General features: G+C 35.5%; 1 protein-coding gene across 26 annotated transcripts in view; it reads left to right on the forward strand.

Moving 5' to 3' along the window:
- Nucleotides 1-17,484, forward strand: part of LOC141919139 (RNA binding protein fox-1 homolog 1) — a 766,805-nt gene that overhangs the window by 726,715 nt on the left and 22,606 nt on the right. For all 26 annotated transcript variants that reach the window (XM_074814133.1, XM_074814139.1, XM_074814151.1 and 23 more), the window contains one exon: nucleotides 7,124-7,188. In XM_074814133.1, coding sequence (XP_074670234.1) covers nucleotides 7,124-7,188 — 65 coding nt within the window. The remainder of the gene's footprint in view (nucleotides 1-7,123; nucleotides 7,189-17,484) is intronic.

Consider the following 17,484-nt stretch of genomic DNA (forward strand, 5'->3'; position numbering starts at 1 on the left):
ATGTCAGTCTTCAATCCACACCTAAAACGTGGGAAGGCTAAGAAATATGAGCAGCCTCCAAATTCTGTCATCACCAGCTTCAGAAGTCTCTTGGTAATATGGTTTAACTGCGTACATTAGTCAGTCTTACTGTTCACAGCAAGATTTTCTAACCTGTTCTCGGGATTCTGGACCTGTAATACTGCAACTGGCGAGAATCCACAAGAACATATAAGAACATAGGTTTAAGATTTTTTTTCTGAGCTGCCAATCAAGAATAAGGCATAATTTTGTGATCAGGAGTATGGAATGAGATTTATCAGTAGCTACTGCCATCACCTTTAGCTCAAAGGTAGGATGATATTGAGGGTGGTGCACATATTTATTTCCCAAGGAAAAAGCAGATATAATTATCTAAGCAACATTCCCTTGATATTGATATTGATAGGAGTCTCCATTGATGCAATCAGATACCCAGAAAGGTGCTATTCTAATGTGAAAAGCAAGGATATGCAGTCTTTCTTTTAAGTACGAAAGGTTTTTGTATTTTGTAAATTGAAGGATGCGCCATTTCCTGTGACTCACAGAAACAGAATAAGTGGAGAAATTACTTTTCCAAGAGCAAAAGCATCCCCAAGGAGCAGTGGGCTGTTCCTCATAGTGTTCTGTGTGCTGGAACGCTCCATGATACCTTTTAAAAGTTTTGGGATCTAGTGATGAAATGTCTTTTCATCTCTCTGATCTTTATTTGTAATATAAACAGTACACTCAAAAAAATGCTAGCTCAGTCTTGGTGATTGTAAATGGTTGGAATTAATACAGGTGGTGTCAGTTTGGATGTATTACCAAGAGCTTCTCTGAGGCAACAGATACCCCGGGGAACACAATATAGAAATAACATGAACCTTTCACATAGGCCTGTTCCAGAAGTTGAGCCAGCACAAAGAAAGAGGTGGTAGATATTTTATTTTTAATTCTCCCAGTCAAAGTTATACTCCATGAACAGAACAAATACTCTTTAAACTTCAATATCATGTGAGTGGAGGAACAGGAAATGACTACGACTACTTTCTGTATTCTGCAGGGTCGGGTGTAATTCATGCCATTTTTAATCCCATTCCTCTATTTGTAGCTAATAAGGCAGATATACTTCTCAATACTAGACAAGGTTTTGAACCTTGATTAATTTATGTTCACAAAATACTTTGAGTTCCTTGAGTGAAAGGAAATATAGGAAGTAAAAACTGAGGAAAACCAATTCTCAGCATTCACAGAATACATTAGTAACAGGAAAAGCTAACAAAAAAAAATACCCATGATTTAGAGTCACTTAGTCTATCTGTATCTACAATAAGCACTGTCAGTACATCTGAGATCAAGATAAAAAAAGTAATTTAGGTATTTTAGGAGGAGGTGCACACATGTATACATGGTTTTGTAATCTATAGATATCCATATGTATAACTCATTTTTGTGGAAATTATTATTACTACAGATATACAGACTTTATTTAAAAATTCAGATGCATTTGATTTTCTGTTCATTTCCATTTTGTCGTATCTTATCTAAAATTTCTGTAGTTGCTTTCTAAAATTGATTAAGATTTCTCTGTAACAACTGGCTACTGATCTTTGATAGATCCCACTGCTCTTTTTCAATTTGCCTGAGCCACAGAGGTGTATAAAACATTGAAAGGAAAATTGTAATGAGTGCCTCTGGGGAATTTGTCTAAATTCCTTTCTTACATCTTTCTTTCCATCCTTCTTTCCTTACTTATTCAAATTATTACATTTCTGTTTCTTTGTAGGGCAGTATTGCAACAGCCTGTGTATGGCACTAAGTTACCACGGGTATGACATACCGACTGATGGAAAAAACTCATTATGCTCAATGTAAACTCTTGTAAAATCATATTAATACTCAAATAATTACGTGAGAAAATGGATTCTATGTATACAAATTATAAGAATACCAGTTGCATTTTATTTTCCAGATTCTATCACAAAATCACAGATATTCTTCGTATCCCAAGAAATACAACAGTTAGTGTTGTGAGTGTCCCATTCAGTATTTTATATCAGTGAGATATATCCCTATAATTGGACTGTATTGACTCTCTCCTAGATTTTTTAAGACAACTTAACCTGCTGTAACAATGTGTTGTTGTTGTTTTGGAAGTACCAAATATGGGAGCACAGATAAGACAATAGGCATTTTTTAATTATTCTAGCTGAATTTATTCTTTCACCTGAATTTTCAAAATAATCATAGAATGGTTTTGATTGGAAGAGACCTTGAAGATCATCTAGTTCCAATCCCCCTCCTATGGGCAGGGACACCTTCCACTAGATGAGGTTGCTCAAAGCCACGTCCCACCTGGCCTTGAACCCTTCCAGGGATATCCACAACAGAATCACAGAATCATCAAGGTTGGAAAAGACCTTGAAGATCATCCAGTCCAACCATTAACCCAACATTAACAGTTCCCAACTACACCATGTCCCTAAGCGCTAAGTCAACCCGACTCTTAAACCCCTCCAGGGATGGGGACTCCACCACTGCCCTGGGCAGCCATTCCAATGCCTGACAACCCACTCTGGAAAGAAATACTTCCTAAGAGCCAGTCTAACCCTGCCCTGACGCAACTTGAGGTCATTATCTCTTGTCCTATCGCTTGTTACTTGGCTAAAGAGACTCATCCCCAGTTCTCTGCAATCTCCTTTCAGGTAGCTGTAGAGGGCGATGAGGTCTCCCCTCAGCCTCCTCTTCTCCAGACTAAACAACGCCAGTTCCCTCAGCCGCTCCCCATCAGACCTGTGCTCCAGACCCTGCACCAGCTTCGTTGCCCTTCTTTGGACACGCTCGAGTAATTCAATGTCCTTTTTGTAGTGAGGGGCCCAAAACTGAACACAGTAATCGAGGTGCGGCCTCACCAGTGCCGAGTACAGCGGTACTTTCTGATGCAAGCCAGGATACCATTGGCCTTCTTGACCACCTGGGCACACTGCTGGCTCATGTTCAGCCGGCTGTCAATCAACACCCGCAGGTCCCTCTCTGACTGGCAGCTCTCCAGCCACTCCTCCCCAAGCCTGTAGCGCTGCTGGGGGTTGTTGTGGCCCAAGTGCCACACCCGGCATTTGGCCTTAGTGAAGCTCCTGCAGTTGGCCTCAGCCCATCGCTCCAGCCTGTCCAGGTGTCTCTGCAGAGCCTCCCTACCCTCGAGCAGATCAACACTCCCACCCAACTTAGTGTCATCTGCAAACTTACTGAGGGTGCACTCGATCCTCTTGTCTAGATCATCAATAAGGATGTTAAACAGGTGTGGCCCCAAAACCGAGCCCTGGGGGACACCACTTGTGACCGGCTGCCAACCGGATTTAACTCCATTCGCGACAACTCTTTGAGCCCGGCCATCCAACCAGTTTTTTACCCAGCAAAGCGTGTGCCCATCCAAGTCACGAGCAGCCAGTTTTGCCAGGAGAATGCTGTGGGAAACTGTGTCAAGGGCCTTACTGAAGTCAAGGTAGACAATATCCACAGCCCTTCCCTCATCCAATAAGCGGGTCGCCCTCTTGTAGAAGATCAGGTTCGTCAAGCAGGACCTGCCTTTCATAAACACCTGCTGACTGGGCCTGATCATCTGGTTGTCCCGCGTGTGTTGTGTGATGGTACTCAGGATGAGCTGCTCCATCAGCTTGCCGGGCACCAAAGTCAAGCTGACAGGCCTGTAATTTCCCAGATCATCCTTCTGACTCTTCTTATATATGGGCGTCACATTGGCCAATTTCCAATCTGTCGGGACCTCCCCGGTCAGCCAGGACTGCTGGTAAATGATGGAAAGTGGCTTGGTAAGCACCCCAGCCAGCTCCTTCGGGAGCTCTCTGGGCAACCTGTTCCAGTGCCTCACCACCCTCACAGTAAAGAATTTCTTCCTTATATCTAATCTAACTCTATCCTCTTTCAGTTTAAAACCGTTACTCCTCGTCCTATCCCCACATTTCCTGATAAGGAGTCCCTCCCCATCTTTCCCATTTCCCATATTTCCCCTATGTTTCCCATATTGTTTCCCAATATGTTTTCCAGATTTCCTTTAAATAATAATTTAAAACGTAACAGTCAAGTCCTTTCTGTTTGAATGTACAGAGTGAGGGGGGAAGAAGCATTCCTAAAACATTTCTATAACATAGGAACTGAAAATTTTTATTTATCATTATTTATTTTATATATATTTTATATATATTTTACATAAATTTATTGTGCAATATTGTCTAAGGCATGAAGAGAAATATTTAATATATTACTCAAGAGATTTATATGTAGTGAATATTACTAGTGTATTCTTCATCTAAGATACCAGCCAAGTTCAGAATTAGAGAAAAACTGTAAAGTTAAGCTTCTCACAGAAGTTTAGAGTTCAGGGGTTTGAATCAGATTCCCATCCTGATTCCCAGTAAAAAGTCTACCTTCAAGTATTTTGTTGCTGCAGTGATAAATCACTTGAAGTAATTGAAGTAAAACCGAGAAAACTTGATATGAAAACTGCAGAACACGAACCCCCTAAGAATAATTTGCTTAAGGAAGTTTTTATGTGTAATATATGAAAGCCTATGTTAAAAATATAAATCATGACATGGGTTGGTAGGGAATTATGATTTTCCAGATAATCATATGCATCCTGCATGTTAGTTCTCCAAAGAATTCAGGTAAATTCAATAACTTCAATCTCTTTTTATTGCTTTAGACTCAGTCTTTCCAGGGCTCTCACAAATGTCATAGTCACTGTTGAATCCAAAGCATCTTAATAAAGTTCAGAGTTCAGCTTCATTGTTCAGCAGCAATTCTTTGATTAAAGCAAATCAAAATGTAAGTATAAAAGGAACGTAATTCTTATATTTAGGGAGTAAGAAAGGGTCCATCTTCACAGACTGACCAGGTTTTAGTGATAGTTAAATAAAGAAAAACAATCCTCACAGAGCCTACCATCCACAGATTTAAGACCAGCCAGAATGTGAACAGCCTGTCTCATTTTTGTCTGATTAAGAACACTGAAATGATACTTTTCATGGTGGGCCATTCTCAATTCCATACTATAGTGGGAATCATTATGTGCATAGTCAGATTGAAATGAAGTGGCTCTCACATTTAAATAAGGGGGTTTAGAAATGGACTACAGGACAAGCCAAGGAGTCAAACATGCGGTGAACAGAATCATGTCATAGTGCAAAATGACTTGCAGTCTGCCATACATTTTCAGGACTGGATCATGAAAACAAGTTTAATATCTTCTTTATACCTTTAACCATTTGTACTCCCTCATATCAGCACTCGGGGCGGGGGGAGAAAAAAACCCTAAAGGTGCTATATTTAGCACTCAAAAACCAGAAGGGGAGAACAGATAAATTGGTATAATCTCTCACCTTTCTCCTTGCACCAGAAGCCAGGCCAAGTGTGCAGTTGGCATTATCATCTCTCAGGCTCACTCTTTACTGGCTCAGTTTGCACTTGGTGACATTATTTGACATCTCATTGCCTGTATGCACATACCTGCAAGCAATATGTGCCTATTATACATTTTTGACAGTAATAGCCTTCTATTGGTTTATAAAAATCAAATGATCTGAAATGAGAAAGTATTTCGTCTCAATGCTTCTGTGCTTGCACAGAGAAGCAGCTTGCTGCAAAAGAGAGCATATATAGTGTTATGAAAGCACCTGCCTTATTCCAGTGGTTGTGTGACACAATTGCTGCTGGCAGGGAGCTGACCAGGAGTGGCGAGGTAAATGTACTATCTTGTCTGTGTGAGCACTTGAAAAAATCAGAAAGAATGTTCCTCAAGTAAGTTGGCAATTCAAAGCCTGGAGTTTCTAATGAGCTGTCAGTATATGTAAAACATATGTTTATTCTTAGGGTGATGTGGCATTATCAGTTGAATGATTGATTTTCAAAATCAACCTGCTTCAAATCTACAAACCGACAAAGGTTTACCCGTGTTAGGGATGAAAGCAATTCTGCCAAGCAAAGGAGTATAGAAAGGGAAATAGCTTGTAAAAGTAGTTGAAATTGCTTTTCTGAAAAGAATTATTTTTTTATTTGTAAAATCAAAATAGAAAACGCACAAAAGTTCCTGCACTAAAAATGTACTACTGTTACAGTAAAGGTTGACACATCATAGCCTATTCTTCATGCTTCAGCATAATATCTTGTGTGAATGCAGCATTCAAAAAAAAAAAAAAAAAGGGAAAAAATCAATCCATTAAAGCGAATGCTTTAGCAAAAGAGTGAATTTTATTCAAAGCTGAGTGATCTGATACTTTCTTATTCAACTCTTTGTTAAGGTGGGGGAAGGTGGGAAAGGAAATACAAAAGTCCCCTGTCCCAGAGGATTATGGGGTGGTGAATTCTAATTGGGACGTAAATCGTGTTTGTGTTATCTGTGGAGACTGGCCTGCGTTTGTTAATTGGCATGCTGAGATCATTTTGAAATGGTTGATATAACACCGTGGTCCATTGAACAGGAAGCTCTGCTGTTTTCACAGTTTGATAATCAATGCATCACTGCACACAATTCCTTTCAAATGTGTGTTTGTTTGTCCTGTTTGCTTAATTGAACATCTGCAATTACTGTTACATACAACTGAATGTTAATTCATGGAAGAAGAGAATTTTGCTTCTTCATTATAATTTTATGTATAAATTGGAAACCTATGTAACATTAAGTGTTAATTGAGTGAACAAATTCATAGATTTAATCAACCAGATATGATAAATCATATTTTGTACGAAAGAATTGATTATCAGCTGAGTTTTTCTTTTAAGTTCAGCATTGCTTTATTAATATACATACACCTCATTCAGAAGAAGAATTGCTACTTGAAAACTTGTGTAAGAATATAGTATTGTCTTGTAAAAATCTTACATTGATGAATACAGTTCATTGCTTTCTCCTGATATCTGGGACAAATCTTAAGAAGTACAAGTTTGTGGTGATGAATTTTGCTTAATGATTCACTGAAATATTTCCTATGTATTTAACCCCGTAACTGAACTTGCAGCCTGACAGTACTCTTTCAGTTGTTGCTAAATTTTGCAAGATGTTATTTAAGGTGTTGTAGCAATCCAGTTAGAGCATGAGTTTGTGTTTCAGGGTGGTTATGCTGCCTACCGGTATGCCCAGCCTGCCACTGCCACTGCAGCTGCCTACAGTGACAGGTAAGATCTCATTTACTGCTAATAAATATTTGACCAGTGGAAGTTGAAGATGATTCTATAAATTTGCCTTGTTGAAGTCTCATAACTGTCTTGTTGCTCTGCAGATAATTGTGATATCTAAAGCAGGCTGTTTTATTATAATCCATGAATAGCCATAAATTGAGAGATTTTAGGCCTTAATTGAGAATCAGGCATGAGATGTGCACATTCCCAAGCTGTAGATCATCCAGTTAACGTCTGTGACCCTTGTACAATGTAGATAAATATATGTATAGCTTCATGATGATCTGTTACTAAAGATCATTATTCGTCTTAGGAGTATTATTTCAGTTGATTTAGAACCTGAACCTATTGAGTTCCCTCAATTCTCATTGACATTGTTTTAGTCAGTGAAAATTGAGAATGAACTGTGTCTAAGCTTGAACTATCCAATGCAAAACAGTATTTTTGCAACTTGCTTTCTTTCCAGGCATTTGATTTTTTGAAACACTGACAAAAATTCAGTTATTCTTCTTTCGCTCTGTATTTTTATCCTCAAAATGTAAAACACATTTGGTGGCAATAATACCAGCAATAAAAGATTATTAAAATCTGCATAAGAGAAACATGCAAAGACTTAACTTCTATAAACTAGAAGCGATGTCACGGAAATTAACTTGTCTTCTTGCAAGATGAAAATTCAGACCCCTTTGAAGTCAATGTCAAAATTGCTATTGACTTCAGTAGGAATAGGATTTTGTCAAATTGCGTAAAATTAAGTCTTTGCAGTGTGTGGACATGATTTTGTAATGAAAAGAAAGAAGATCCTATGTTTCCTTCATAAACTGTACCCTTAACAAAATCTATGCTATCTTTAATACTTCGCAAGTACTTGCACAGTGTACAGTTGTAAAGAGAGGATGTATATTGTGAAAGACAGATACGTGCATATATTTTTCTTCATATTAGTAGCGAGAAGTAAGGTCACACTTCCCAATTCCCGATATAAGAAAATTTTCCCTTGGAATCATGGAGATAATTTCTTAAGTCTTGAATATGTATCGAAAAATTTCTTTAAATGCTAAATTAGCCATTGTTTTAAATGTTTCTGTTTCTTAAAGAAATCAACAGATTAAGAAATTTCAGTGAACTATTTCTTAGATTGAAGTGCTGTTCATGGATTCTGTAATTTTAAAACAAAGTACCATGGTATGAATGTTACAATGCTATGCATGCATATTTGCCTTTCAAATGCTTATCCTGGGTAATGAAGATATATTTTTTAAAGTTATGTGAATAAAATAATTTGCATGTATGGCTGAGGCATGCTGTGTCAGACAGGTAAGCAAGTAACTTTCTATTAATTTTGGATCAGTAATATCAAGTAGGTATGTGCTGTATGCACTTTGTTCGCGATGTACTGTTTCTACTTAGGGTAACCTACAGAGGAGAAGTGCTACTCAGTAGTTTCATTTCATTTCCACAAAGGTGTGTTAGCATGTCGCAGCTCTAGCATTTTTCTGCGAGCTTATAATGCAAACCAATTCCTGCTTCTAAAAACTTACTAAACTGAAAGGACAAAATTATAAATAACCTCCTGTGGTTAGTCATTTTTTGCCATGTATCATTCAGGTGTCCCTGGATCATTTTATAGGGTGTTTATTACTATAAATAAATGAATTTCTGAAAACCTATACATTACATAGAGAAACTGAATCAAGATGACTTTTAAATGCTTTAATTATGAATTAATGTACCTTCTCATAAACCAAATCAAATGCTGTAAGATAAAACGTCAGTTGGTCACATGTTCTGCTATGGGTAGAGAGTCAACATCACTGAGTTATGCTGACAAAAAAAGTAAAGGATTTGTCTAAGAAGATAGTGCTCTTAAATGCTGTAAAGGAAACTGGAGATGGCATCAGTAGTAATGCAGTTGTTACAACCCTTAATTATTTTTTGAAAAAATGTCTAATTCTCAGATACACTTTGTGTATAATTAGAATTGTAATAACCTGTCTTTGCTTGCATAATTTTAAATATCTTAAATGAATTTTATATCTTTGGGATTTTTTTTAATTTAGCTTCTCTTTCTAAATGTGGTTAACCCTTATCTTCGATCTGCTTCCCCTAAATGAATATGGTTCCTTGTCTTAATTACAAATATTGTAACTGAATTTCTTTATGGGAGAATCCTATAGCTAGCATAGAGAACAAAACAAATAACAATCCGCTCAAACGTTTCTTTGCATATGGGAAACTATGTGCAAACATGGATACCTCTGATTACTCACAACTACAGTTTGCTTAATTTGATTAACTTTTCATTTTTTAATGAATTTAGCATTTTTTGTGAATTATTAATACTGAAAATGCTGAAATATAGTTCAGTAACACTGCTTGTATCTTTTCTTCTCGATGTTATAATCATCTGCTGTCCTCTGACAATATTGAAGATTCCATATCTCCTTATACACTACTTTTACTTAGTGTGGATTTGAGCCCCTATTTAATTTAATTACACGTGAAATATATTTGCTGTGTATGTGTAAACAATGCCCAGAAAAATGAAGTGAGGACCAGAGAGTACGTACTATTGAAGCAGTGACATCATGGAAATACTACTTCGTATTAATTTAAAAAAATCAAAAAATGTTTATTTTTTTGATCACAGCTCATATACAGGATGAATGGCAATGTTCCATATTTGACGTGCTTCTTAAGTCAGGAGATGGAAAGAGAAAATCTTTAGATTGGAGACATGTTTTGGTAAATTAAAACTAAAGGTTAACAGAAAGATTTGGGACTCCAGAATCAATACACCAAGTCAATAGATAATGATCACTGTAAGAGAGCTCTATTGTGAAGAAATGCAATGGTATCCTTGTTTGTCACAGCTGGAGATATTGCTGGAAACAGGCAAAGAACAGATATATAGGGGAGAATCAGGTGGCAAGGAAATCTCATGAAACAAATCAATGCAAACCCCTAAGTATTAAGACAAATCATGTACTCCTAAAAACAATTTCACAACAGAGGTAGACCTTGCAGATTTCTCCAGTCATTTCTTAGGATTGGAAAACAAAACAAACAAACAAAAAGGTACATTTTGTTTTCTTTATGAAGCAATATAATCATTGAATACAACCTAAAAAAATTTAGAATTGGATTTTTATACTGTGTGATCTATCATCATATGAAATTGCACTTAGAGATTTGAAGCTTTTTGGAGAAGTGGATCAAAAAGATTATGTTTAACTTTCCAATACTTAAAATATTTCTGATAAAATTTCCAATTCTTATAACTGATAAAAGGGGACCTACTGGTCTATATATTTTCTTCATGATTCTGGAGCTTTGCCTGCCAAAGTCTTTAAACTGAGAAAAAATAATTGTAAGGATGTGCAAAAGACACTAAATCAGATGTCAATAAAATGTTCGTACAGCTTTTATTCAGCTTTCATGTAATACTTTTAAAAATAAAAATATAGTTAGATTTCTGTCCAAGTCTAAAGTAAGAGAAACTAGCAAAGTCATCAAGTTTTATATTTATGAGGTAGAATAAGTCAAAGCATGGCAGTGGGGCGTATTGTCATTTTGTCATTGCATGTTCACTTGATGTTGCTAGTATGTCTGTAATGCTGTATTGGATTTGACAGATCCATCACATAGCTCAGTGAATGGCTTGCTTGAATTAAGCCTATGGGCAGACTTATTCACATTGATTGGCTATTGGTTTTGTGTTTTATGATTTGATTATTGCATCTTCGATCGGAGTAAGAAAAATGTTCCTTTCTTGCATTTTAACTTTGTCAGCAATATTTATGAAATTGTATATGGTAGTATAATAAGAGAAAACCCCAGTAATAGTAAACTAGCCTTGTCTGAAAGGCAGTCGTTTTGCTTGTACTGCTTGCTAACCCTGTTACACTTAATAACGATAATTATGTGTGTTTATATATGTATGATTGTGTATTCATATATATACACACATTCCCCATCCATCACCCACCCACAAACACGCACACGCACACACATGCACATGCACACAGACATACAAACATACACAGGTATTTTGCTCTGAGCGTAATTCCCTTTTTCTAATACAGTGTCAAATTTAAATCTCACTACAAACAATGGGAAGATTCCCATGTACGTCTTTGTTGTCAGGATTAGATCCCTCATCAGTGGAAGCTGACCTCTTTTTTTTCAATAGTCTTTTTTAAAAGCAAAATGAGGCATACTCCAAAATATTTTGCACATAACACTTTGTATTATAAATTTTTTTTTTTCCACTCTCAGTTTGTGTTACATGTTCTGTGGTCATACATAGGATTTTGTATGAAATTTGAGACAGGAGATTTTGTCATATGGAAGTTGTGTACCTTCCATATCTGAAATCTTACTCCTGATATTGTAATAATTTACATTTTTAACATGCCTATGTGGAGTATTCATTTTTGTCAAAGTACTAGTGTCTACAGAGATATAATTTAAGATGTTTTCCAGTTCTCTTTCAGCAAGTATTTGAGAGTAATACTTGATATTTGTGGTCAGATTATCCTAAAATAGAACAGGTACAAATTCGATTTAATTGGAAACATGCTCATTAAAGAATGATAAATTAGAATGAAGAATAAAACCACAAAGTATAAAATGTGAGCTTCTGTAGATGGAGGTGATTTTTTTGGTATATTGTAGACTTTAAGATCTTCTATTTTACGAATAAACAATGAAACCCACTATAGTTTTATTCAAATTATTTTCTCTTATTGAGGATCTTACTAGTGACATATACTAAAAAATAAGGTTTTGAGAGCATATATAATAGCGTCTTCAGTTAGAATTTAATTTTTCATTAAGTAATTTTATAGAGGGATAAATATCTTTAAATGCAGTACTTCACTCATTTCATGAGCGAACTGTCTAAGGTTTAGGAAAAAGAGCTTCTATACACAGTTTTAATTTCTACAGTAATCAGGTTGGAAGAGGAAAAAGAATAGAATATAGTGATAACATAACTCTTCACCCAGCTGGAACCTTCAAACCTTTTTGAATTTTGGTATAGGAGTCGAATCTTGAGAAATGGAGAAGTCTGGGGAACGAGATGATACATAAGCAACAGTCGTATAGCCCATATCCTAGGCTACTCACTTATTGAGAATGAAAAGGATCAGTTAGCGTCTTGACCAGGTACAAAGGTTGTGTTTAGCTTTTGTAACAGCAATAATATAGCATATATATAATACTTTTCTTCTTCAAACACTTAGGTTTGATGTGGTGATGTTTGATTGGTCTAGTTTCTTCCTGGTTATCCTGTGTGGTAGCTAAAGATTGTTTATTCCCTAATTTTGCAAATAAAAATCAAATCATTCACTTTGTTGTTACAGAGGGTTAATGAATTTGGACATCTACCTATTAGGCTTGTATGTCTTTATGTCTGTATCTGATCTGTGGCAAACTAGAGGATCACTGGCATCATCTTAATAATCCATATTTATCACTCAGATCACAGTTTTGGGAATGACTGGAGTACATGACTCATGTTATAGCCATAACAGTACCTTTTAGTGAAGGAATTAGAAAGTAAAAATGGATGATTATGAATAGAGAATGTAGTAGAACAAAAAAATTACCAAAGAGTTTAAAATTCTATGAACAGGGAGTTTCATGTAGAGCAATTTGATAGGAATTTGCTGAAATACGTTGCTGAGTACTTTTTAATGATCGAAACACGGTTCATTCTAAAATATTGTAGATATAATGCTTTTTTGGGGAGACACAGGGAGTCATATTAATGTAGGAGAACATGGCAAACAATTATATTTCATTAAATATAATCTCCTACTAAGTTTAGAAAGCTAATTTATATACTTCGATGTTTTAATACATTCCTTGAACATTTGGTAGAATTAACATGTTTTCTGATACTTTGAAGGCTTGATTCACGTGTGTGTAATATCATGTAACTATTAAAACTACTCCACTAGTTCAAAACTGAGGTAATACAGTAGTGAAGAAGCTTAGGGTTCCTGGCTCAGCATGATGCTAAACACTGAGTATGAAACTTTTATCATGTCAGAGCCTGTATTCTTCATTCCCTGCTTCTACTTCTCTTCCTGTAATTTCCATTGTCCTTCACTGCAATACCAAGGGATATTTTAAGAATCCTCACAGACAAGGAAAGGCTTGGCTATTACTGTAAAATCTGATTTGTCATCCACGCCGGAAATCACAAAGCAAAAATTGAGAGAGAAGGCAGAGGAACATTAAAGCCTAGATTTCTGTACCTGGCTTCCTAAAGTGCTCCAAGTTTAAAAACGCTGAGAACTTTTGCTGCCAATTTCTTCTTGAACATAGTGGGAGATGTTAAATGCTTATCATTTTCAAAAAACTCAGCGCACCTATTTTCACATTTACATACCAACTTCAATATTCATTCTGTCTTTTTGTTTGATACATCAAGCCTACATCAGGTTATATAGCATGAGTTTTAATTTGGGAGTTTCTTATTTCAAAAATAAAAGTTTGTAGTAAATAACTGATTAAAAATATATTCCTTTGATGGATTTTCATGTATACTTTTCCTCTAAAAAGGAAAAAAAAAAAAGGATTGGTTAACATTTTTAAAGTAGGACTTACCTCTTTAATAGTTCATACTGGCTTCACTCTTAGAGGATATTGAAAGAAAGTGTAACTTTAAAATCTTTAAGTGTGTTGTATTCAGCAGACTGGATAAATATGAGGTTAGATTGTTACTAAAACATTGATTCCTAATCCAACAGACCAAAACTGTTACAGTCTATTGGGTCAGTGCCTGTGACATGCTAGACCATAACAGTTCCTTCGGACATGTCAATGTCTAATTATACACTTTTTAGTTTTCAGATCATTGACTTGATAGACCACAAAGAGGCAGATTAGAACATGTTATAAGTATTGTCAACTTGGGTGCTTCCACTGTGAATGCTTTAAGAGCAAGAAGGAATTAAGAGCATTGTGAGAGTCAGAGAGAAGATGAAGGAATTAAATGTTAATAAAATATGGAATGAATTGGATGTAGCCTGTATGGATTAGCCATGTAATTTGCAATGTGTTTTAGGCAAGGTGAGGAAGCATTAGAAGAACGAACTTAAAATAACTATGCAGATTAAATTAATCAAGAAAGAGGCAATTTACACTCTTGCATGTTTTTACTGCACTGTTTCCCACCTCAAAGGAGTCTAAAGCATTTGATTAGGTATTTAAATAGAAATTTTTTTTACATACTTTTGGGCTTGTCAAGTTTCTAATACTCTAGAAACACACCTGTGGCAAAATAGCAGTTTGTAACAATACTGCACAGCCGGAATGGGAGTAGAAATTCTATGCCTATATCCTAAAGAACAACTTTTTGTGAAAACTGCTATAGGATATTACATATACACGCAGAAAAAAGTAAGGTCTTCATCTAAACCAATTGTGTACCAGCCTCTAAACTTCATTCTGGTTTCTTGAATGAATTTTTAAATAATCCTGGCAAGAATTTCATATATATGGTCATTTAGTTGCAATATAAATAAATTATGTTGTCAAGTAATTTGTAAAGTCATTCAAACCTTAAAATAAATTAAACTGAAAGAATTGTTGTTACTCATAATTGCTAAAGAAGTTTAGAATTATACCTCGGTATATTAGGGGACTTTAGTGTGGATAAAATGGTGGTTACTAATAAACCATAATAGTTGTTATGAAATCAGAAACAAACATAAAGTATATTTTAGTGAGACATTGTTTTAAAGACGACATTATACAGCAATAATAAATCTCCCAACAAAATAAACATCTATTTTGTTATGTATTTTACTGGGTAAAATATTGATTCTTTACACAAGATTGACTTCAAAATGCTGTACAGTTTGCCCTAAAGAGAGTGAAAAATATGTCCAAAATATAGTAATAAACAAAATTTTCAAATATAAATGATAAAACTTCAAAAATAACCTTAATTCAGCAGTCCTGGATCATACTGACATCAGTTTACGTTGCTAACATGTAACGCTTCTGAAGTAAAGTTACTGGATTACTTTTTAAGGATTTAGCTTAAGTGTCTAGACTGTGTTAATCACAGTAAAAGGCAAATAATCGTAGAGCAGTTATGCCACTGAGGTCGCTATGAATTGAACTAATGAATTATGTGGTGTTCAGAACGTCACCTATTAGTTTTAGATTTCACTTCAAAATTTTAAGATCCACTTAAAAATCATGTGTTCCTCTTGCAGATAAATATGTATATTTATGTGTATTGTATTATTAATAATAAATACATTTATTCTATGTGTAATATACTATGTAAACCTTCATACATATAAAAATTCCACTCACACAGCAGGTAATATGAATTTGAACTAAGTGTACTTGTATAGCTCTGATTTAAAAAATAAATAAATGAGGAAATAAATGTGTAGATTTAAAATATGGGTGAAAGGGCTACATATTTTTCCACTGGTTGTGATGTAACACATTATCCATGTTTTAGCAATATATTAAAAATGAATTTTTCACAACAATTATACTAAGTTGCACAAACAACTATACTAAGCTGCAAAGTATAGCACCAATTTGCTATTGTATAATTTCTTTATACAGTCTTTGAGGCGTAATGGGAGGAGAGAGAGGGGGAGTTCATACACAAGACATTGCCATGGAAGAATTGTATCTACAGTGTATACAGTACAGACACCTTGTCTTTTCCCTAACATGCTTTACAGCATTAATATTAGGCTATGCTAAAAGGAGTCTCTCTTGTAGCATTTGAATGGGATATTTAGTTAGTTCAATAGAAGGGCTAAAAAAGGTGCTGGTCCATCTGCTGAGGAAAGCCTGACATAAGAATACATATTATGAGAAAGCATCTTCTGTTGACCATTCTTCTCTTTTTTTTTTTTTTTTTTTTAATCTGAGTAAATTGAATAATACAGGTATATCACTGGTCTTGGAAATGCACATTTCCATTAGAGTCCAGAAGAGTTAGGGATTTTTTTCCTTTTTCTTCTTTTTTTTTTTTTTTTCTTTTCTTGAAGGTGTGCTTTTCACAGTTGGCAAAGTGCTTTTTGGTATTAAAATGAATTATTCCTGTTCAAGAAGTTGTGTAACTGGTGGCAGGATGAAATTTAACGAGAGATTTCTTCAGTTTTCTGTCTCCTGCTGTCTTTGGCAGTCTGAATTATGTTAGAGACATCTTGCCATTGGCTAAACCACACTGAAATATCCTGTATTGAACACAAAGAAGACACAAATAAAAAGCAGAGGTGACTAACCTGGCAGTCAAATCATGGGCTTGGTTAAGCCTCCTGGAAACAGGGTTTGAGTGCCATTTGGGACACTCTGGGGCATGTGAGACAGCTGTGCAGGCAGAGGTGGCACGGGACCTTCTGGAGTGGCAGCTGAGTCCAGGCAGATGGACAATCTGCCTTTGCTTGGGCAATCAAGATGAGCTGTAATGTTTTCTGTGATGTAATATTTCCAGAAGTAGCTACATTAATTTCTTTTGATGCAGGGTTTTACTCCATACGCTTCCAAGACCTGCCTCAAAATTTCAGAAAGCAGCGTTTAATGAAATGGTCTGGAATGATGGAGGTGGGAGATGCATTATCTTTTGAAAATGAAAGCAGAATACCTAAGTGAAAGCAGAATATCTGTATCTTGATCTTGGCATCATTATTAGTAGTTAGGTAGAACAAGCAATACTGTAGAAAAAAAGAACCTGACATGGAAGAAATCAGTCTAAAAGTAAAATATACTTTCCTAATGCACATCAGGTCAAACAAATTACTGCTAGTGTTGTTGAAGCTTGATACCACATGAATTACTTCATAGTTTTATTCTTACTTCATTCGATATATCTTATAGGCATGGCTGTAAGGTTGTTTAGTTGTCTTTGTGTTGTGATTCAAATGCTATGAGTATGATAATGTACTTTGATCTTACAGTAATGGGAATATAAAGTATGATAATAGCAAAATCAACCTCCTTATAATAGTTATGATACTAATATTAAAAGTTAAAATTCTTTGATAGCCTTGATATTTAAATTTAGGACACCAGGAGGAGGGAGTTGGGGAGGATTTCATAAAATTATTTTAGAGGGAAACTCTGAAACTTTGTCCATACTTGAATGTTATAGAAACTATTCAAGCAGCCAGCCGTCAGCTATGTTATAATTCATAATGAAAAAGCCCTCAACATTAGAGTCCTAACAATAGCAATGAAGCCTTAAAGTTTAGAGCATGAAGGAAAAAGAAAGTATCTTTAATAACGTAATGGAGAAATGTATAG

This window comes from Strix aluco, unplaced genomic scaffold (genome assembly GCF_031877795.1).
Source record: "Strix aluco isolate bStrAlu1 unplaced genomic scaffold, bStrAlu1.hap1 H_1, whole genome shotgun sequence".
NCBI classification, from domain to species: Eukaryota; Metazoa; Chordata; class Aves; order Strigiformes; family Strigidae; genus Strix; species Strix aluco.